This window comes from Oryzias latipes, chromosome 5 (assembly GCF_002234675.1).
Source record: "Oryzias latipes chromosome 5, ASM223467v1".
In the NCBI taxonomy this organism is placed as follows: Eukaryota; Metazoa; Chordata; class Actinopteri; order Beloniformes; family Adrianichthyidae; genus Oryzias; species Oryzias latipes.
The window spans coordinates 652962-675631 of record NC_019863.2 but is presented as its reverse complement, the minus strand read 5'-3'; the positions used below and the strand labels follow the sequence as shown (position 1 = coordinate 675631).

The 22670-nt window shown below is 44.3% G+C and overlaps 2 protein-coding genes across 5 annotated transcripts; one reads left to right on the top strand and one right to left on the bottom strand.

The window, feature by feature from the left end:
- Positions 1-4590: 4590 nt before the first annotated feature.
- On the bottom strand, positions 4591-22649 carry LOC105358860 (centromere protein P). The gene is made up of 5 exons (XM_020701459.1): positions 22550-22649; positions 19297-19359; positions 4979-5136; positions 4748-4902; positions 4591-4659 (listed from the first exon to the last, which is right to left on the bottom strand). The coding sequence occupies exons 2-5, from the start codon at positions 19348-19350 to the stop codon at positions 4652-4654; spliced, it is 375 nt and encodes a 124-aa protein (XP_020557118.1). The 5' UTR covers positions 19351-19359; positions 22550-22649; the 3' UTR covers positions 4591-4651.
- On the top strand, positions 8983-18622 carry nol8 (nucleolar protein 8). 4 transcript variants are annotated; one of them, XM_020701458.2, is made up of 18 exons: positions 8983-9094; positions 9241-9436; positions 10981-11043; positions 11250-11328; positions 11422-11578; positions 11670-11968; positions 12404-12633; positions 12724-13799; positions 14913-15095; positions 15174-15281; positions 16064-16145; positions 16265-16400; positions 16495-16575; positions 16913-17208; positions 17279-17399; positions 17670-17731; positions 17813-17892; positions 18184-18622. In XM_020701458.2, the coding sequence occupies exons 2-18, from the start codon at positions 9316-9318 to the stop codon at positions 18241-18243; spliced, it is 3234 nt and encodes a 1077-aa protein (XP_020557117.1). In that variant the 5' UTR covers positions 8983-9094; positions 9241-9315; the 3' UTR covers positions 18244-18622. The 4 variants fall into 4 exon arrangements, with proteins under 4 accessions (XP_020557117.1, XP_020557114.1, XP_020557116.1 ...); XM_020701455.2 differs by having other exon boundaries at positions 17810-17892; XM_020701457.2 differs by lacking the exon at positions 8983-9094 and adding an exon at positions 9104-9126 and having other exon boundaries at positions 17810-17892.
- Positions 22650-22670: the final 21 nt, after the last annotated feature.

The following is a 22670-nucleotide window of genomic DNA, read 5'->3' as shown; positions in this document are numbered from 1 at the left end:
GCATTGAGTCATAGGGTGCATTGTTGTTGTGTGCCGTCTCTTTCTTCCATTTACTTTTCCAGTACTGTTCGGTTTCAAGCCTTGGTGGGTCTGCTCTGCTGTTTTGACCCTGCCACTGAGCGTACACTTTTAGCAGTTTGGTTAGTGATTTACCGTCTGGCTTCATTGTCTCTTGTGTACCTCTTTAGGCGGCTGCTTAAGGCCAGGAGCCTTTGTTTGGCAGTTTCCAGTCCTTCAGGTGTGGGCAACTGGCTAGATCTCTTAGGTCCTTAAGTTTTCATTGCACCTCTTTGAGCCTCTGTCAGCTGACTCGCATCCCTCCGAGCTGCCTTGATTTTAGCCTCCAACCGTTGCTTCCGCGGTGGGCATTATTTTCTCCCATTGTTGTCAAGCAGTTCAAGGATCACCGTTGCTGAAGTGTAAACCAGTTCATTGTTTTCTGTGATTGTAGGGGTAGGGATTGCCCTCAATGCTTAATTCACAGTTTCCAGGAGACTTTCAGGGGGTACATAACTTAACCGTTGTAATTGGTGTCGGAGTTGCCTAGTGTTCATTCTAGACATGATCTTGTCCTTCAGGTTAGTTGCTGCCTCGCTCAGCGTATCTGTAGTTATTGGGGCTGAATTCCCAAGCTCAGGGTGAGAATGTTGTATAGCCTCCTCTATGACCTGGGGCCTCATTTATAAAACTTTGCGTAGGATTTGCGTCAGAAGTGGCGTACGGATGAAACATAGGACGTGCGTACGCACAGAAATATTCGGATTTATAAAACCGTGCGCACGCACATCCTACGCATCTTTCCCTTAATAAATCACAACCGATTCTAAATGCAGCGCAGCTTTTGCGGCTACATGACACGCCCATAGTTGCCCATAAATAGTCCGTGAAACGCCCACAAATTAATATTCATGGCTTGCTAAATCATGGCAAACACAGAGGGGAAATCAAAAAAACGTAACTTCACTCAATGTGAAGTAGAAGTTATCGTTGGCGAGGTGGAAAAGAGGAGAAAAATGTTGTTTGGAGGGCCCAGTGTGGGCATTACTAATGCCGAAAAGGCACGTGAGCGGCAAACGGTGGCAGACGCCCTAAATGCTGTAGCCTCACAACCTCGGACCGTGGCCGAAATAAAAAAGAAATGAAATAAATGATCGGACATCAAAGTCGAGGCAAAAAAACGTCTAGCGCTGCATCGGCAGAGTGTGTCCGCCACGGGGGGGTGGGGGACCGGAGCTGACCCCTCTTGATGAGAAACTGGCCGCTATTATTGGGGAATCCCTATTAAGTCCCCCTTATCGGCGTCCTCCTCCGCCTCAGTCACCTGACTGAGACGGAGGGGACGCCGACGCGCCAGGGTCAGGCTGACACAGGTAAGAGAAATAATTCAAATGAATGCAGTCAAGTCACATGTATGCAGGCTACACAATTACAGATTATTAATATAGAAAAATTTTATTTTAGTTGCTGGGTGTTCCAGCGGGGCCAGTGGTTACGATGCTGCAGCTGAGCAGCCGTCTGGACCCAGCGTCTCCACGGCACGCGGCTCTCAACCCTCAAGCAGTGGACGCGTCCTCACCGATGCAGTCCTTGAAATGCAGAGGGAAGTCAGTAGTTCAATCAGAGAGGTGGCCAAGGAGTTGGGTGAAATCAAGATCGCCCTGACTGAAATAAACTGCACGATGAGGGAATTCTTAAATAAATAATATTTTCCACACCTTTTGTTGTTCTTTATAAGCGACGCATCACTTCCAAACGCTGGCGCACAGCAGCAGCGTTTGGCTCAAATGCGTGGGGATGGGGTTCAGGGTCGGGGCCAACACAGCAATCGGCGCCAGGGGGTAGAGGCACGTTTTTAAGCTGTGCCACATTGTGTAGCACAGCACATGCCGGCACGATTTGGCACACACTGTCACTTTCACGTGTTTCTTCCATCTGCCGACGGTGTCGCCGTTTCTTATTTCACCCGTTTTTGTGCGTACGCCTGGGTCAGAGCGTGAAGGACCGCACATTTTCCCGTCAAGTTTGCTTTTTATAAATCTCAACTATTACGTAGAGAGTGGCGTACGCCTTCTTTTGTGCGTACGCAACGTTTATAAATGAGGCCCCTGGTGATCTGGCTCTCCCATGGTGTTGTTATTGTGTTGTACCGCTTCAATCTCAAGTTGTGATAGGAGTTGCCGTTTGTGGATGTCAGACTTTTGAACTACTAGTTGCTTGGCAGTTAGCCTTGATTGTGGGCTTTGAAGCGTCCATTCACTCCACATTCTCTGCATGTAAACACTCTGATTAAGATTACTTGAGTGGTAGCATTCACATAGAATCTTGTTCTCACATCTAGTCCATTTCCGTGTTGTTCCAGTAGCCCACCTTCCATCAGGGTGCTCTGGTTCTCCAGCACCTGACACAAACCTTGTTTGGCCAGGCGACATCTGAGCCGGCATGACATGCGATTCATTGTTTATCAATGGGTTATGAGGTAGACAGTAGCGTTAAGGGTCTGGCCCAGGGGCCCTCACTGGACTATAGTAATCACTCACCATTGTTAAGGTAATTGTCCTATTACTATTGATGGTTCATTCTGCCCCTGGGAATCGAACCCTTGTTCACATGTTTAAACAGAACTTAAAGTTTGTGTCTGTCTATTTATCTGCATATACATACACACACACACACACACACACACACACACACACACGCGCACACGCACACACACACACACACACACACATACATACATACATACTTCTTGTACCTTGTATGCATGCACACTTACATAGTGCTGCACCGAACGTAGCTCTCTGTCACCATCTGCTGGTTGAAATTAGCAAAAGATCTTTTTCAACTTTGCTTCTCTGCAGCCGTACAAGCTGAACTTTTCTTTTTGTAAAAAATATTGAAAGACAACTAGCTTCCACCACATGACTGCATTTTTCTGATTTTGGTTTCAGTGAAAAACAACTATTTTGCAGAAATGCAGTTTCTACCATTTCACCAGCTCTTGAACAAGTGAGTAACCGTTGTGCTATCCTAGGCACTTAAACAGTCGGACTGGGGTCATCTAGACCCACTAGTCAGTGCTCTGAACCTTTTTTCTTCAATGATTTGTGATCTTCACTGGTGTCCATGGATTACATGAAATCTTTGCACCTTTATCCACCTTTGTCATGGTAGGGAGAACACGTCAATGTGAGGGGGGGGTCACCTAAGATAGCACAAGGGGTATAGAAGCGCACACAAGATTTCTTGGCAAAACACTAACCACCTTGGCATCAGCTTAAAAGATACCTAATTTAATTGTGTGGGTTTTTGAGCTAAATACTTGTTTGTAGTAAAGTCAACATTTACAAAAAAGTATAATGTTCATCCTTAATTTATCAATATTCTAACAGCTTCTGTACTGTTCCAAAATGACCCAATTTCAATTTTAAAGTTGTCTTTGCTTTCTTGGACTGGGAAGAACCAGACAGGAAACCTTACCCGGTTATGGTAGTATCCCTTCAGCGCTGTTCCAGAGGAGTAACACCAAAACTTTTTAAATTTAGCAACTTTTTTCTAAGGTGTGTCCATGATAGTGAAGGGTTGCAGTTTTTTCCTGATGCCTAACAGAAAACTCTAGCAGGTTTCTATTTTCGTTTGAGTTCATGAACAAAACTTGGATGGTATGTTGCTGAATTTGCAACAATGCTATTTTGTAAAATAGAGTTTTAACTGTGATGCATCTGTTTTCATAACAGGGGAAGCATATCTCAATTTGCAACTTGATGGTGAAATGTAACAGGATCTTTAGAGCCATGTTTACAAGGTTGTTGTCCCATTACTTCTTTGCAGGGCACACCTCCACATAGAACCACAGCTTTTGCATTTTTTCACAAAGCTAATGTTTGCAATTAGCTAACCACCTGTGGGGAGATTTATAGTCTCGTCATCTGAAACTAGCTGACAAAAAGTTTTTCTTGAAATCTTGAAAACAATGGAATTCTCTTTTTCAAACGCTCTGCTTTAATGCCATCAGAAAAGTTAACCAAACAAAAGTGAGTGGATCTCACAGCTGGGTTTTTCCTAAAAGAGCTTCATGTGAGGAAGGCTGAGAAAACACCAAAAGCAGGATTGGTTTAAAATTGATATACATTTGCTTATGGAAAAATGTTTGCTTTATGGATGTAAAAGAAACTCTGTATGTTGCATTTATAAAATGCAGAATGAGATGTGAAAACCAATTTAAGTATGTAAACACAGGAAAGACTCACTTTAGTCTCCGAGACTTGGAAGTCCACTTGGAAAACCATATGAGAGCACTGAAGTGATACGCAGACCTGACGGATCCACTTCCCCTCACCTAGGACACACACACCCACACACACACACAGACCTTAGCTGTAAATTATTATAATAAAATGTAAAACATTTCAATTTATATATTAAAATTAAAACAAAAAATAAAATAGTTTGCTTTAAAAGAAAAAGGCAACAGATTACTATCCCTTTAGGGGTCTCCACACGGAATTTGGTTTATGCCGGATGCCCTTCCTGACACAACCCTGTATTTTATCATTGTATCTGGACTGCACAGCGCTTGAGCACTACAGGCAGTGGCACCTAAGGATGAAGGTGGATGAAGCTCATCGCACTCCCTATGTGATTTCCCACTAAGCTATGCAGCTGCAAAGAAAAATATACTGAATTTTTATTGCAGACTCTTCACAAATCTTCAAATGTATGTTGAGGTGAAACACCCCATTGCTCTTACTTCTAAAGAGAGTTTTTATCTTGCAGTTCTCCACAATGATGCCATTCATCTCAGTCTGCAGTCGTAAGTCCTTTTCCAACTCCTCCACCTCCTCCTTCAGCTTGGACATCACCACCTCCTCATCTTTGTCTCGTGTCTGCCTACACACAATAAGCCTGTGAGGAGAAATGACAATGATTTCCTATAAGGAACTTCACAGTGAGGCATAAGAATGGAAAAGCTGAAACTCACAGTGCATCTAGCATTGGTCCTTTAAAGTGGAACATTGCGTCCCTGTCAATTTCTTCTTTTTGATGCTGCAGTGATGTAATTTCAGCTTTCAGATGCTCAATGTGACCCTCCAGCATCTTCACCTCATCAGCATTCTCCGCACCCATCTTCTCCAGCATCTTGAGGAGCAAAGATCAAATGTTTGAGTTAACAGGAAAAGAAGCACATAATGTCTCAAGACAGGAGGTCACTCTCTGAAGCAGGACTGTTGATTTGATTTTACAAAACCAACAGTACACCCTCTGTTAAAACTTATGCTTAAGGTAAAAGTTATAAAATAAATAATTATTTTCAGGAAAGTTACAAAAATTAAAGCATGAACATGAGAAATTATAATCTTTCTCAGGAATGCTGCATAAACAAGCCCCTGAGAATTAAGCAAAAAATTCTTACCCCATTGGAAGATAATCTTTACATAAGATAAATGAAATATGCCAGAAGGGTAAGATAAATGGTCTTATCAAGAATTCTAATTTATCAAAAAGGAAATTACAGTCAAAAGAAGGCATTCTGCTGTTTTCATTAGGGTTGCACAATAATATCGGATACCGATTATCATCAGCCAATAATGGACGACATGACTTCATGCCGATAATTCGGATAAGAAAAGAATTTGCAGATAGAATGGACCGTTAACTAAAAGCTTAAACCTTCGTCGCTTCCTCACTCACCATTCTGTATTTACTTGTGCCAGCGAGGTGTCTGCTCATCCATCCTTTTTTTTTTTACTTTATGGTACAAAATGGAAGTTCTTTTCAAATACAAAAGGCCACTTGGGTATGTGGTCCTGAATCCAATACATATCTGATCTTTTTAAATGCGACCGCCGTCTGAACGGCCAGGCCACATGAATCCGACCCGTACGTCATCGATACGCTACAAACTTCATCATTCTGCGTTGAAGTAGGCGGGAACGAGAACGTAAACATCAACCCTGGTGGACGATGCTGCTGAGACCAGTCAGTGGAAGGGAAGCGAGATCCCCGATTGGATTCATATTTGGGGTGACAGCTCTATTCAGGCCAAACTTAAGGGCTCTTATCGCAACTGGGCGGTTTTTGAAAAGATTTCCAGCTAAATGGCCGAGCGTGGTGTTGAACCTTTCCCGCAATTACTTTTTTTACTTTCCAACTTTGGTTAGAAGAAGCGCGGGGAGACCTTCTCCAGGGTCGAAGGCGGATCCTCTTCCGGGGTTCACTTCCCCGTTCGGACCCTCAGATTCTCCAGAGCGGGTTAATAGAGAGTCAATAGCATTTATTCTGGGGGAAACCTTTTTTTATCACCGCTCTCCTTCCTCCCCAACACACTTCCGCTGCCCCTCTCACTCCCTTCTGCACTACACGCACTCTCGCCCCTCTCTTGCACACACGCGCGCGCGCATGCGGCCCCAGCACATCCACATCCCCATTACACAACAGTGGTTACAGACGATCCCGGCTCCAATGCCTTCTTACAATGAGAAGATTGTAATTGTGCTGGCTCCTTCGTGAAAATAAATGTAATAATGCAAAAAGAGCTCCACTGTTGACAACACTGTTGTTGACATCCATTGTTAACGTTAGCTACTTCCGCAAACCACCAGTGACATTGTTCCTCGTTGAGTACTCTTCTGCGCGTGCGGGTCACTTCTGGGTCATTTCACGGTCACACAGGAGATCACAAAAGTTCGTATTTAATTCGAAATTCAAGTCCTGCAGTGTGAACATAACCAAGAGACACATACACTACGAGAAGTGCGGCCAGGCTTGTAGCCTTGTGTTTGCGGCAGAGGACAGGGTTTTGTGATTGTTGTGCACTCCTGATGATTGTACACATCTTATCAGGACTACGTAGCAGCATTTCTGCCTTATGCGGTCCGGATTTTGGGACCACAGCCTCTTTCGGAAACCCTGCGGTCCACAGCCAGATGCACCCGCTAGGCCTCGGATGGAGCCTGGGCCCACAGTTTGAAGCTTCTCTCGGACTAGCTTTGTCTTTGGACAGAGACAAAGCTAGTCCGGAAAGCTTTGAAGGAGGAAGTGCTGCTACACAGACCTGAGAAACTCTAAACCATCATATGAATTTGTGTTTCCAGTGGTGTCCAGACTAAATAAAGGCTGATGTAAATCCCACACATTTACATTCAATATGCTCATTGCGACATTACCCGCACTGAGTTTTAAGTCCCTCCATGGCTAATGTTTTTAGCACGTATTAGCCTAATGCTAACCCTTCTTTCGGGTCCTCCTTGCAGCGAAGAAAAAAGCACTGACTGCACGGATTAAAAAAATAATATGAGCGAGCAGGCCCTTAATTATAATCATAATAGTAATAAAGCACATTTAGAAGATACGTGTTGGTCCAAACGGCAAACGTTTAGCATGGCGAAATCTGCTAGAGCTGTTGATGGGGCTCCAGCTGTCATCGAACAGCAAAATCAGCGAAGCTGCAGGAGACTATCTTATTATTTTGCAGGACAGAAAACCAGACAATTTTTCTTGAAACAAGGGTCTTTTTACTTTCTTAAGATTCCGTTTTTGCAGTGTAAAATAGTTCTAGTGCAGTATTAGAGCTGTAACCCAACTTGCATTATGGGCCCCGGCTGAGGAGGGCGCAGAAACATAATGCAGAGAATACATTTCTTCAGGAAGTGTCTCCTCCTTTTGAAGATCTAGCAGCACTTCCACACATCCAGTCCAGTCCCACATTTCCCCCTCATGATGTTTGCTGCAGCCACAGGCAGGATGACTACATCTGATCTGCATCCCCCTGACCTGGACAGCAACCTTCACATCCCCAGTTTGCACTTCCATGGTTCTATTGTTTACAGCCATGTTTTTATGTCTTTTCAGCATTTTGATTAAATCCAGTTACTATAAATTTTATCCTCTGTGTTTACACAAAGACCAAAGCAAGTTCTTCAGAAGGTTCCCTAATGGGAGCAAATGTATCTGCAACTTCACAGTAGCCAAACAAAGCTCATTTGGGGCCACTGACTCTGCTGTTGTGAAAAAACTGCAAACATTTGAAGCAAGCAGCGTAAACATGAAACCCTCAGCAGTCTCAGAATCAAACACATTATGGACATCCACCTCATTTTTTATTTTATTTTGTTTTTGTCTTTTCGGGACCGACATATGAGTGCAACGACATGGAGACACACACACACACATTCTGACAGGGATAACTACTCTAATGTACTTTAGTTTAGCACAACACCTGCACAGCACGGTGTCTGAAGGCTAAGCAACAACATTCAGACAATAGAAATAATTTTTAAATAGTTACATTAACTGCGTAGGGTAAAATACTGCGATAAAAGAGCGACCGCCTTAACGTTGGACATCCCCATGATGACACTTATACTCAGTGTTTATGTTTGAAATTTCTCGAAAGGTACGATTCGAAGAAAGTGTTGACTTACCGCCGCCATTCACTAAAACAAGGGTGGTCAATTTAAAGAAATACTCTAATGTGTTATATTTATATAACACACGGTATTTAGAGGCGCGTGGCGATATTTTTGTTACAGTTATTGCTTTAAAGTAATACTTCTTGCAAATGTCGAGTTGCCAAAACACATTAGATTAGAACGTCGCGCGCTTTGGACTCTTCCACTTCGCGTGACTCAAAGGGGGTGCAGGTTTCTTCTGAAGTGCTTACAAATGTACGGTCTTTTGCAGTTATACACCCCAGTTACTATAATGCACATTTGAGTAACATTATGTTTATTTATGTAATTATTTATTATTTAAATAAGCTAATAATTACAGCTAGTCCAATATGAAATGTCACAGCACCCCTCCTCCAGAACGTGATCGTGTAACTCATTAGACGGATCTTAGACGAGACGGACTCAACCCGATGCTGAACGAAACTCCAGCCAATAATTGCCTTATGTGTGTGTGTCATATTTCATAGAATAAATATAAAATTATTTCGTGCTCTTTTGTTTTTGTATGCTTTTTCTAAAAAACAAAACGTTGCATTTGATGAAAAAAGACAACATAAGCGGAACGTTTCTGTCTCGTGGAAGGAAATCGCAACGGGACTTGACACGGACTCAAAAGAAGGTGGGACCGGCTGGCCGCGTGTGAGGTAAACACGTCTGTTCCTCCCTCTTCTTTGGAGTAAATGGATGATCTACTTTGATGGGTCTAGTGTATCTTCTTGATATTGAGGCCACTTTAATTGGTTAAGGCGATATTTTAGTGTGTCTAATCTTTCGTGCTGCGTTTCATCAGACGCTGAATTTCAAGTTACCACCGCCGGAGAAGAAATTGGAGAGAGGCACTCAGACAGCAGCCACGCGTGGAGAAATGCGGCGTCTGTTTGTGGGCGGCCTGAGTCACACCGTCACCCAGAAGGAGCTGAAGGATCGCTTCGGGAAGTTTGGAGACGTGGTGGACGTGGAGCTGCGGACCAGGAGAGACGAGGAAGGTGAGAAGATGTGGGGCAGAGTTCTCATGTCATTCTTCTGTCACCCACAAACATGCCTGGCTGCTGCAGTGCTGGAGTCCGGCGGCAAGAAATCTTCCGAAGCTCAATGATAGGTTTCAGTTGCTTGTGTGATGCAGAATGATACTTTTAAGATGTTAGTTCCGTTTCAAACTCAGGCTTTCATGTATTGACCCTTTAAAAACAAGAAAAAAAACTAGTAGAACAAAACCAATCAAATGCAGCGGAGTATGGAAGCATTTCTTTTGCATAATTGAAAATAAAATTAATTCGATTAATATTTGTTTTTATTACCTTCTGATGGATTTGAGTTTTAGTTAAAGAGGCGAAAAAAATGTAATATGAAATGAGGCAAAGAGCAGTATTTTCACGACCATAAGATGCAGTCTCAGTTATGTGGGCTTTTTTTGTATTTGACACATACAATAGGTGTTAACACAAACCGGTAAAACGTGCATGTTGGTTGTGATTTATTTTTCATTTTTTCACTCATCAGTCAGCATCCAAAAATCCATCAAAGTCCTCATCTTCTGTATCTGAAATGAACAGCTGGGCTAAATTTCTATCAAACACGCCACCAATTGCCTCATCGCCAGAGTCCGTCTCGTTGCCGTACGGCTCCTCATTAATGATGCCGGCTTCTCTGCACTTGGAATCCAGTGTGAGCAGACACGTCAGCCCAAGTTTCTCCCAGCCATTCTCAAAGTGTGGCGTAACTCGCCCGGCGCTGCCTCCCAGTAAAAGGAGCGGAAGATGGACAGTTTTTCATTGTCATCCGCTGGAAGTTGCTTGCGCGACTGTAGGTCTTACCTGGATGGAAAAATGGCCCCTTTCACAAAACGAAAGCACCAAGACCTCCCTGAAAATGTTCAGTTTTCCTTTGCTCTGCAAGCATTTCTGCCTTCAGTCAAGTCGGTTTCGGGCCACCTCACTTTTTTTCCGTGGAAACTCAGCTGCGTCATCTTGACTTGTCGGAGTACGTTTCCCAGCTTCCTCTACTTGTGAACCATGGATTCATTCATCTTTAATTCTCTGGCAGCTGCTCTATTCCCGTGTTCCTCCGCGTAGCTGATAGCTGCAGTTTAAACTGAGCTTCATAATCGTGTCTCTTTGCATTTTCAGGGTTTCCAAAACGAAGTTGTTCTGCATTATGCACATACCTGCACCTTTGTACTATGGGGGGGGGGGGGGGGGGGGGGGTGTCTACTTTCACGTCCTCACTTCTCTCCGTACCGTTCTCATACTATTTTCTCTAGGTCCTCTTTACCGAAGTCACACATCAACACATAGTCCGTAGTCGTATGGTTGTTAAAATATGGTCAATAGAAAATTTCAAATAAATTTCCAACGTGTGGGATCAATAAAGTGATTCTGATTCTGATAGGATAAGAGGTAAAGAGGTGCATTCTTATTGGCTGAGTGTCTTTGTTCAGGAGCATTCTTATTGCATTCATTAACTGTTTGAAGTTCCATCCCTTTCTCTGTTGTGTCCTTACTGTTGTGGTCTTGCTATTCTTTTCTTACAGGAGTTCCTTACAAAACATTCGGCTACATCAACATCAGCATTTCAGATGCAGACTTGAAAAGATGTAAGTAAAAAGTGGTTGAATCGTCAGTATGGAGAGGGGGTGTTTAGTTGGTTTAAGCAGTAACGTTGATACTTGTTTACTGCATACACTCTAGTCAGACTGTGCAGGGCATTGGTGTGAACACTTATGTAGAGTAAGAGTTGTGTTTTCTGTCACACTGAGCTGTTTTAATGTTTGTTCCTTGGCCCTGTGTGTTTTTTCTGGAGGCTTGACGGTGCTAAACAAGTCCAAATGGAAAGGAGGAACTCTGCAGATTGAAACAGCCAAGGAGAGTTTCCTGCACAGGTGCAGTTCTAACATTCTGACCACTCTGGTTTCTGTAGATGTTGAAGTGAAGGGGCATGTGAAACCTTTTGAAACTGACTGTCTGTGGGTTAGACTGGCTCAGGAGCAGCAGGCGGTGGCAAACCAGGATCTCCAGCAGGCTGCAGCAGATGACAGAAGGCAAAACCTGCTGGACTCTCTTAGCAAAGCTGGCATCGACAACTTTACTATGAAGGCTGCAGTGCCAGGGACCGAAGTCCCAGGACATAAGGTTCAGTCTCTCTTTGGTCCAGTTTGAAGTCTGGATGAGCAGCTGATGTCAGTGACAGACCTTTGGTTTCATGTGTGTGCTCTGTTTTCAGGACTGGGTGGTCAGTAAATTTGGTCGCGTCCTCCCTGTCCTGCAGCTCAGGTGTCAGAAAGGCAACAAAGCTCGAGTAATGAAGTATGACCCTTCAAAATACAGCCATAACATCCGCAAGCTGGACCGGTGCGCAGACGATCAGTCCACACCTGTCAGCCAGCTCACCTGGGAGCTAGATGGAGGGGATGATGACATCAGCAGGAAGAGGCGGGGGGAGTTCCCTTCCTACAAGCCAAGAAGGGCCAAGAAGAGTCGACCACATGGCATCAACATCTGTAAAGCTCTGGACAGAAAGAGGTACCGTAGACATTTTCCCATCATGAAGTTCCTGCTGCTTTGACTCAGAAGAGTTTTGGAATCATGGCATTATTCTTTCCTCAGGAAAGCTTGTATGGAAACACGTATTCAAGCTTTCTTCTGCCAAACGTAGCATGAGTTTCATCGGTTTTCAGCTGCTCGAGCAGCCAAAATCCTTTCAATTTGTTTCAGCTCTGCTTAGAACTTTGTTTTATTGTTTCCCTGTTTATATATATATATTTTTATAAATAAATCCATTTTGATTTATTGATTCATTATTTTTCTTCCTTTTTTTAATCCTTTTTAAACTTTGTCCTCTTCCTCAGGTCTTTCCAGCTTAGAAATAAACTTGGAAAAATGCTCCATTTCTTACTTGGTGTTGGTTTCTGTGAAAAACCGATGCCTTAAATCTTCTCTTTTTCTTTTGTTCGTTAGATTGGAGCAGAACAATTCCTCTGAGGATGACATGGAATCCAAGCAGTTCTCCGTTGGACCAACCAGGACCAAGGCACAGCTTTCCCCTGACAGTGATGTGGACTCGGATGAGGACATTTGCCGGCTGATGGCAGCTCAGGATAGTTCCCATAATGCACTGCACCAGGAGGCCGGGGAGAGTCAACTTGAGGTGGTGGGACTCGAATACTCGGTGAAATCTGGGCGGAAAGGTGACTAGAAAAGCCTTGGTTACGTGTTTGTCTTAGCAAGTCAGTCAATGATGGCGCTTGTTGATAACAAGACTTTTCTTGTGATTCCAGATTGTGAGGATGAGTATGACTCTGCTGACACAGATGAACTCTTTGCATCTAGAAGAAATGTCTCTACACTTATCAACAACGCGAATGAGAAGGCAAAGAGGAGGAGTGGACCCCTAGAGAAAGAGGAGAAAGTAAAGGCCCCCCTTCCTCTTCAGACTTTTTCATTCAAAGAGGATTTTGATTTGGGGGAGAAAAGAAACAAATCGAGAGTCCTGCCTGTGCTTCAATCCTCCTCTGTGTCGCATAGTGATGACGAGGAGGAGGAGGAGGAGGAGTCTGAAGGATCCTGCTCAGATTCTGAATATGAAGCCATGTTCTCACACGGCACTTGTCTGGAGATGTCGTTCGCAGATCTTCAGAAACTTGCTGAGGATGCCTCGCAGAGCTCAGAGACGGCCTGTGATCGCGGGTCTGAAGAAAACCCAGAGCTCGCACCCGGCCCTGAAGAGTGGCCTGCGCTCAAGAAGGGCATCTCCCCTGAAGAGATCCTCGCCGCCATCCTGGAGGAGAGCACCAGCGACGAAGACGGGCAGAACGAGAGAAAAAAACCTGAAGGCGTGTCGTTGCCAGCCTTCCAGGGAACCAAATCACTGAAGGAAATGGACAATACTCTGACAAAAGAAAAGGATGGAAGAGGAATGGAGGTTAAAAAGCAGATGCAGATCTCTGAAGCTCCACAGATGAACACCAGAACATCAGGGACAGAAAGACAGGAAGGCGAGAAGAAGGCTTTATTGCAAGTTGGAAAAAGGACTCTTCACAAAGTCCTCACAGCATCAGAGTCTTCCTCCTCCAGTGACGAAGAGGAAAAGGAAGAGGAGAGGACAACAGGCCGGCAGGCTAATGTTGCAGAAAAGCTTTCAGCAGAGATTTTCTCTGAAGAAGACAGAGGGAAGATCTTCCCTGATGAAGGTTCTGTGGAAGCAGTGCCTCCACCTTTTCATCGGAAACTGAATGCTGGGAAAGAGGAGGAGCTGCAGAGGAAGGCCAACCTGAGGCGGCTGTCTGCCCTCCAGCAGAAACAGAAAGAGGCTGAAGAGCAGAAGAGGCTCATTCAGGGAGCTTTGGCCAATCTGGTGAGTCTGAACTGCATCATGGATCTAAAAGTGGCTCGTCCTGCTTGGACGCCAACTGGCCCGTGCCAGATCCATGTTTAAGAGGTGCAGCATTCTCGAAATGGGATTGCAGGAATCTGCATCTGTGGAGACAAAGATCTTCTGAATCGAAAGGGGGAAATTTTCTAGCGTGCTTTGAGGTGACTTCTCCCTACCTCTACATTTTGCCCCCCAAGCAGAGTTATGGAAAAATAATGTCTTCATATTCAGACATTACTCCCACTCAATGGCGTCATCAATAGTCAGCAGTCAGCTACGTTAGCACGGAGCTGCTAGCACTCGGAAAATACATAACATCTGTATATAACTTTAAAAAGGCCGTGCTAAAACAAAGAGTCAGTACTAACATGTAAATGTAAACTTCTGTGCCTCAGAGGATTCAAGGATTGAAAGGAGTTTATTGTCATTTGCACAGTAAGGAAACAGGTTTGCCTGTACATGAGCTGTCTGCTCTGAATGCCTAAAGGTTAAAGGTCAATTCAAATACTTTGCCGTACTTTGCACTTTTGTACTCAGTCTCATTGCCAGATGTAAATGCAGTGGAGTGAGGATGCAGCATGTTATATACAAGGCTGTTTATCCAGAGCTTCTGGTTGGAAACTTCCTGACTTGGATGGTGGTCATGATGTTTTCCACACAAGTGCTGATGTACTCAGTCACATAGTCATAGTCAGCTTGATCCTGTGCACTGACAGAAGAGGCCTCCAGAGTGGCTCCAGCTTCAAACATCCCAGTCTGCAGCCATGAAACAGTCCTGTCATGCGCCCTCAGTCTCCGGTGTCCAGAGCTGAACCTGTTTGGTGACTGGATTAGATCCTTTGAGTCTATGTCTCAGCACACCCACGGGAAGAAATGTCTCTTCTCTACGGCACAGCGCGGCACGGAAAACCCCCTCTCGGTGGAGGGTTCGGAATCCCTCCGCATTATAAAAATTATTTCAGACATCCCCACCCCTCCAAATGCCCCCACAATTGGAAAGGTAGGGAGAAGCTGTAGGGGTAAGGTAAGAATTCGGATTCTGCCTTTATGTGATTTGTAGTTTTTAATTGGTTTCTCTTTATTCTTTCTGACCAGGATGCTCCACCTCCAAAAGCAGGCAAACGCGTCGTTTTTGACTCTGATGATGAAAACAATGAAGATGAAGAAGAGAAAAAGAGTTGGGCAGCAAGTTCAAAGAAGAAACTCCAGGACATCCAGTCAGAAGAGGAGGCGGTGTGGAGCAGAGCAGTAGCCAATCAGAGAGCCACAAAGGACAAGGTGAGATGGATTCACTCAGTTTTCACATTTTGTTGATGCCGCCAAAAGTAGTTCATGAATTTTTGTCTCCATCTGCAGTTTACAGGCCCACAACTGTTTGACAGCAGTGAGGAAGAGGACAGCGCTGAAGAGGAAGATAACGGATTTCACATTCGGCCTCAGTTTGAGGGTCAGGCGGGACAAAAGGTGAAGAGCAACTGTTCTTTTTCTTTGCTGGTTTTATTTCCTCTGGGTGGTCTGATGGCCTTTTTGTTCAAGGCTTTTTACATTTTATGGGATGCAGCATGTGAACATTTGTGTCAGGAAAATGTGACGGAATACATTCAAAGCTGTTTCTGCCTCTGGAGAGCTGTGTCAGTCTGACGAGAATGTCTGAACAGACTTTTGCTTAATGAATACACCCTTAATTGTCCTCCCGGTAAATGTTCTGATCAGGAAGCATCTGCAGTCCCCTACAGTTCAACTAACCCTGGATAACTCAACCTGACTATAACTCAACCAGAGTTGTACAGAATCAACCCCTTTTCTTTGAGGAAAAAAATCTACTACTCCAGCGGGTCACACGAATTCTACTCGCTATCTACTTTGACTTACTGGCCTACAGAGTCAGCATCCACATGATAACACTTCAGAATAACAATGAGGCAGCATCCTCTCTGATGTGTCTGTGATAAGCTCCTGAAAAAGACCTAAAATACGGTAAATTGCATTGCATAAGATTTACAGAATAATTGCATATAAACCACGTAAAATACGTATGAACTGCATAACTCTCGACCAACCAAATATTTTGAATGGCTCAAAACCAAATTCACCCGTAAAGACCTGAAACCCTTGATGGACATCTGCGCACATTGATGAATGACCAATGCAAGAGACACTTGCTTATATGACAAAAGACTGAAATCCTGTACGTGGAAAATGTGGAGAACAGAACTTCTACGTCTGACAGTTGTTTTGTTGTCCAGCTGATGGCGCTGCAGCATCGCTTTGGAACTGATGAGCGGTTTCGGATGGACGAGCGCTTTCTGGAGGAAGAGGAAGAGATGGGTGTGTTGATGTCAGATGCATCAGTGAACTTTGTGTTTTTTCTCTCTAATGACGGCTCAGGAAGGAATTAAGCCGTTGTTGTCGTTGGGCCACTGTTCTCATACAAATTTGTTGTTTAGAGGCAAATGGAAGCCTGACTGTGGAAGATGAGGCCCTGGAGGAGGAGAAGAAGAATAACCTGTCTATTCTTCAAAACGTCCTTGGAAGTAGCAAACAACCCAGCAGCAAGACGCTCTTAAAAGCTGCAAAGTTCAGGTGCGCCTCACAGGGAGTCTGAGCCGCTTTGGATCCAGAACATCTACATTGAAATGAAAAGACAATAAAAGATTGTTTTTGTGTGTGTCTACAGAGATGTGTCCACACTACATTATGATCCCAGCAAAGAAGAACACTCTGCGTTTGAGACCAAAACCATCAAAAGTACTGAGAGGTAGGAGTGTGAAGAGTCCACTCTTTTTACTAGAGGTTATTACAGAGCTCTCATGCTTTTCTGATACTCTCCATCATTTGATCTTATCCTAAATAGTTCAGACTCCTCCACATCTGACTGGTAGTTGGACAGCATAGTTGATAGTTTCCTTTTCCTCTTCAGACTCACTTCAGCAGATTTTCCATGTTGTTTTTACCGTTTTCACACTGCATTTACAACATTTACTGAAATGTTTGTGTCTTTAAAATGAGTCCACATAAAAAACGTCATGACCGCATCATGTGCACGGGATCAGCTCCACCTGCCCTCTGCATCATGTGATCTGCTGTCTACACAGCAAAAGCGCCAGGAGGAAGAAGAGAGAAGAGGCTCAGAAGCTTCCAGAAGTTTCACCTGAGATCTTTTACCAAGTCTCCAGCGACCTGAAGGGTGTGTTTGGTCAGACGAAAGAAGACCTCTCTAATCCAGAGAAGACCAACTGGGACCAAGTGAAGGAAGAGGAGGACAGAGGAAAGGCGGAAGAGCTGCAGTCGTCTCTGCTCTCAGAAGATCCCACTACCACGAAAGAGGGATCATCTGGATTTAAATTTTCTTTCTTTGGGGTTGACGCTGAGGCAAGCGGCAGAGAGACCAGTAAGACAACCGGATTGTTAGTCAGATCTTCATTTCATTTCAAACCTTTAACTTTCATCTCTTTTAACAGCTGAATACAAAGTGGAGAGCATCCAGGCTCCAAAGGTGTCATGGCAGCAAAACCAATGTGTCCATGACAGCAGCTCTGATGAGGAGCAGGAGAGGCAAAGCACTGCATCCACTGAAACAGAGTAAAGAACTATAATTCTGACAAACGTCACTTTATCCTCATTCTGTTTTGTTACATTGTTTTTGAGAGCAGCAAATAATGTTGAATCAGACAAACTTAATGCAAGACAGGCCAAAGAAAGTTTTGCTTGAATGGTCCTAAATCCAGTTAATATTATGCATTTTTGTCTAAAGAAAAGTGTTAGCACTGATAGATTTAATGAAAGGAACAAACGGCTAACGACCTCTTTGAACTGAGCGTATTTGAACTTGTTTGTATCATATTATCTCAGAGAAACTCCCATAAAGTCGATGGATTTGTTCTTCTTCTACCCTGGTGACACCAGACTGAAAGGTAGGAGATGCTTTGAAAGAAAAGAGGCTGTTTAGATTCTGGCCAGAAAAGTCATTTGACAGCTCTGTTCTGCTCCAGAAGGTCCAACGTTGTTCTGCCGCTCCAGCCAGCTAGAGGAGCAGAGGGAGGAGTGGGAGGAGAGGAGGACCACGCTCAGACGGGTTAGTCCCAGGAAAGCGATTATCACACTGAACAGATAAAATACACAGCAGTTTAATGTTGTGTATTCGAGTGTGTATCGGAAAGTGTGTGTGTGTCTATATCTCCTTGTGTGTGTAGGAGTGTCTCCGTGTGATGGTGTGTGTGGGTATGTGTGTATCTCCTCTTGTTCTGTGTTTCTTCTCCTCCAAAATCACAGTTTCAGTGTTTGAAGAACGTTTTATGGGTTTCATATTTCCATCTGAAGACCAGGTGTTATGACTAAGTGTAAACTCCTGCTTTCTTTTCCAAAGGAGGTTCGGAAGAAGCACAAAGATGCACAAAGGAAGCTGAAAGCTGCACCTAAGAGCTGAGGGTTCTGGGAAAAGGTTTCCTTCCATTCAGTGGGCTGGACAGCAGAGCCGACTTCTCTGTCAGATGTAATGTTTGGCCTCAGCTGGAGGCTGAGGATGGTGAACCTGAGTATCTCACTGTGGACAATGCTTTGTGCTGGGAGCATTTGAGAGGCATTTGTTTGTTACCTCTGAGCAGAATGAGATGCCGAAGCTTTGATCAAACCCACAAAACAAAACTGGCTTTAACTATAAACTGTGCTCTTTGCAGGATTCACTTGCTGGTCTTCACAAAGCACAACTGTTCAAGAATCTGCTTTTGTTTGTTAAAGAGAATACTGTCAATAAGAAACATGCATATCTTAAAATAAAAAATGTGAATACAACAGTTTACATTTGACATGACTGTTTTGACTTTTGCTTGTCTTGAATATGAAATTTCACCTGTTATAAATATGTCGCGTGTTCACAGACGTATTCCAGTCTCAAAACATCAATTCAACTTAGTGAGCATGTGCTTTGAGCCTCATTTATTAAACTATAACAGAATTCAACTTCTTAGAATGTTATTGATCCCCTGGCATGGAAGTTGTCTTGGTGCTATAGCTCTGTTGAATAACAAAAACCAGATTATAACAGCGATGTCCTGCCAACGTTTTTGTTGCCAGAACAGCTGATGGAATAAACAATGCACCTGATCCAGAAGTGGTCGGAAAAAGGGCAGCAGACATCCGTCAGATCTAAAAAGTACATATTTATCAAAAAATAAGAGAATGATGAAACGACAAAAGAAAAGCCTGAGCAGGCGGCGGGGGGATCCCTGCTCCCCTGACTCCCCCTCTGTAATGTCCATGTGGGAGACATGGACACCACAGAAGAAATGAAAAAAATCTCCCAAAATCCTCCACAGAACCAAATCAAAGAACCCAGCAAAGAGCTGTCGACTGGGTCCAAGGATCTCTCCAAGACACTTCAATGCCAGTGTGCTGGAGAACTAGGAGTGAAGCATGACAGAAGTGCTGACATCATTCTCTCTCATCGATCAACAGAAGACAGGTAATCTGACTACTGCACCTGCAACAAGGTCCTGAATGTGTCAAACCTTCCATTGTCAGAAATGATCTTCATCAGGTTTTCCTGCAGAGAAACAGCAGCAGTTTAAGAATTTTCTTTAAACTATAAAAGGGAGAAAGAACAACAGGAACTTCTGATCCTCTGAAATGTTTTATTATGTGTTTTTTCACAATGACTTTTTTCAGGAGGATAATGTCAATGCAGGTTCTCGCTCATTTAGGTGACATCCTAAAGTTGAATCATGGCATCTGGACTTAAGTCTTCTTGAGAGACTGAAGGTGGGTGGAGCCTAAGAACAGTGGCAGCTGGAGGAGTGTGATTGGATGAAAGGGCCTCCCTCTATTTGAGCCTGAGCAGTGCTCAAATCCGGTGGATGGGATTCTGTGCTCATCACAGAAATTCCAGCTAGCAGGTACCGGTGGTCTCAGCAAGCTGCAGTCTTGACTGTGTTGTTAAATGGCGTATGGTAAATGGCATTTACTGATATAGCGCTTTTCTACGTCTTTTCAAAGACCCAAAGCACTTTACAGTCACACACACATTCACCGATGCACACACACACTGGCGGATCCGCTGCCAAACACTGGCGCCAACCTTCCACCAGGCAAGGTGAGGTTCAGTGTCTTGCCCAAGGACACTTCCACACATGGGCCTGCAAGGCGGGAATCAAACCTGCAATATTACGATCATGGGTCGACCGCCCTACCGCTGCACCACGGCCACCCCAAGATAAAAACTCAGTCCTGGGAGGAGTTCAGTGAGACCACAGAGAAGAAGTATCAATCAGCCTTCAAGAGATTTTGGCGAACCACCTGGCAAGTCAGGAGTGGAAATCAGTTTTCTGCATGTATGTGGACTGTTAACTTTGACCGGGGAAATTGTTGGACGGTGGAGGAATACACTGAGGAAGTTAACAATCCTGCTGACACGCCTTCAGCCACACCTTATTAAAGACTATTCTATTCTATTCTGCTGAGGAGGGTGAACCTGGGGACTCTGGAGTCCGGCTGTCCGTCACCCAGACGAAGCCACAGAGACAGATGAAGAGCCCCTCCTGCTTAATGACGTCACTGCTACCTCAGTGTGTCCGGCTGCTAAAAGACACATGCTGGGAGCAGTGTAGCCTTGTGTTAGCGGCAGAGAAGAGGGCTTTGTGACGGTTATGCACTCCTGATGATTGTACACAGCTTCTCAGGACTACATAGCAGCATTTCCAACTTCTGCGGTCCGAAGTTTGGGACCATAGCCTCCTTCAGAACCCCTGCAGTCCGCAGCCGGATGCACCAGCTAGGCCTCGGATGGAGCCTGGGCCCAGGGTTCGAAGCTTCTCACATACTAGCTTTGTCTTTAGACGGAGCTAACAGCTTAACCTGGTCCGCTAGCCCGGGGACAAAGCTAGTCCTGGGAAGCTCTGAAGGAGGATGTGCTGCTACGCAGGCCTGAGAAGCTCTAAACCATCATATGAACTTGTGTTTCCAGTGGTGTCCAGACTAAATAAAGGCTGATGTCATTCCCACATATTTACATCCAAGATGCTCATTGCTGGATTGAGTTTTGAGTCCCTCCACGGCCAATGTTTGTAGCACGTATTAGCCTAATGCTAACCCGTCTTTCGGGTCCTTGCAGTGAAGCAAAAAGCACTGACCACACGGATTTAAAAAAATTTGAGCGAGCAGGCCCTTAATTATAATCATAACAATAATAAAGCACATTTAGAAGATAGTCTCCTGCAGCTTTGCGCTGATTTTAATGTTGAGGACAGCTGGAGCCCCATCAACAGCTATAGCAGATTTCATGCTAAACGTTTGCTGGTTGGACCAAAACGTATCTTCTAAATGTGCTTTTATTACTGTTAGGATTATTATTAAAGACCTGCTCACTCATAATCTAGAGTTTCGGATCAAAGGCAACTGCCGGCCTGAAGACAAAGCTAGTCCTGGTAAAAGTTTCGACAAACCACGGTGTGTCCGAAGGACGACCGTGGAGGGCAGAAATGCTGCTACGTAGTCCTGAGAAGCTGTGTACAATCATCAGGAGTGCACAACCATCACAAAGCCCTCTTCTCTGCCGCTAACACAAGGCTACAAGCCTGGCCGCACTACTCCTAGCATGTGTCTGTTAGCAGCCAGACACATGGAGATAGCACTGACGTCATCGCCCCGCCTCCTCTCTGGAAATGCTAAGTCAAATTGAATTATGCGACACTATTTGCAGGGTGGATGTGAAAATGAAAATGCAATCCCCTCTTTGCATTTTCATTTTAATTGTGACACAGAATACACGGTTTAAAGTAGAAAATGAAAAAGCATTTTGAAGTATTGCTTTTTCATTTTCATTTTTGTTTTTTGTTTTTTAAAAAGCCAAACTTTATTAATTTCAATCATGTTTGAAAATCTTTGGTGTTGGACCGGACGGAAAAGGAAAGAGGGGAAGAAGAGAGAGGGACGTTAGAGAGAGGGGGGGGTAGGAGGGTGATAATAGGAGGGGAAGGGGGATAAGACCATGAAGCAGCATAAAGCAACAAGTTTACTGGTTGTTTATCGTTACGGTAAGGTTCAAATGTAGTACAAAAAGGGCGGGGCCTGTCCACACACACACTCAAATGTTATAAACACACCTGCTAGCTGCAAAAAATGTCCACCTGTCGACATGTACACAATACAGATAGTGCTCACACGCATACTTATGCCTTAAAACCAACTAGTGTGAAATATTTCAGTCATTCAGTCATGCAAACTGTTAGTGCAAAGGTGAGCTAACACCTGTGCTCAGGTGAGTGTTTATGTTCTTCTAAAATGGATGGTGGAACGTGACAAGAAGGAGGGAGAGTGCCCAGCCATCCCCACCCCAAGACCCCCACCGCAGCAGCAGCGGCAGCCGGAATCCCCCCAACGCCACACGGGAACCGGCAGGGAACAACCGCTCCCCGGATGACCAAGCCCGCCACCCAGGCCAGGGCCAGCAGGGCCCTGGCCTGGGTGCCCTGGCTGGTTTTCATTTTCATTTTAATTCATTTGATGCAGCTACATTTTGAAAATGAAAAAGCATTTCTGGTTTTGACCTGTATTTTTCATTATGCTACACAAATGCTTCCATAGTTTTTGGCTTTATAAACATGGAATTTTGCTAATACTAAAAACAAATGTTTAATAAAAATAAAATCTTTTTCTACTTTGTCAATAAGCTAACCTAGAATAATTTCTTTATCCAAAGGTTTTACAGAGAAAACCCAATGAAAAATGTGAAGAATGACCTTAAATCGTCCACTCCAAGGAGGCGGGGCTTATTTCGTGAGCTGTTTTCGTCCCGTTTCCGGCCCCCGTAGGTGTGTCAGTCGGTAGCGTCCATCAACGAAGCAGGACGAACAGGAAACG

Excerpts from the sequence above, each read along its gene's own strand:
- nol8 (XM_020701455.2), top strand. The coding sequence starts at position 9,316 with ATGCGGCGTCTGTTTGTGGGCGGCCTGAGTCACACCGTCACCCAGAAG. Across the intron at positions 13,800-14,912 it reads AGGGAGCTTTGGCCAATCTG|GATGCTCCACCTCCAAAAGC; the intron begins GTGAGTCTGAAC and ends CTTTCTGACCAG. Across the intron at positions 17,400-17,669 it reads ACTGCATCCACTGAAACAGA|AGAAACTCCCATAAAGTCGA; the intron begins GTAAAGAACTAT and ends ATATTATCTCAG.
- LOC105358860 (XM_020701459.1), bottom strand. The coding sequence starts at position 19,350 with ATGAAGATCATTTCTGACAATGGAAGGTTTGACACATTCAGGACCTTG. Across the intron at positions 5,137-19,296 it reads CATTCAGGACCTTGTTGCAG|ATGCTGGAGAAGATGGGTGC; the intron begins GTGCAGTAGTCA and ends TTGCTCCTCAAG. Across the intron at positions 4,903-4,978 it reads GGACCAATGCTAGATGCACT|GCTTATTGTGTGTAGGCAGA; the intron begins GTGAGTTTCAGC and ends TTCTCCTCACAG.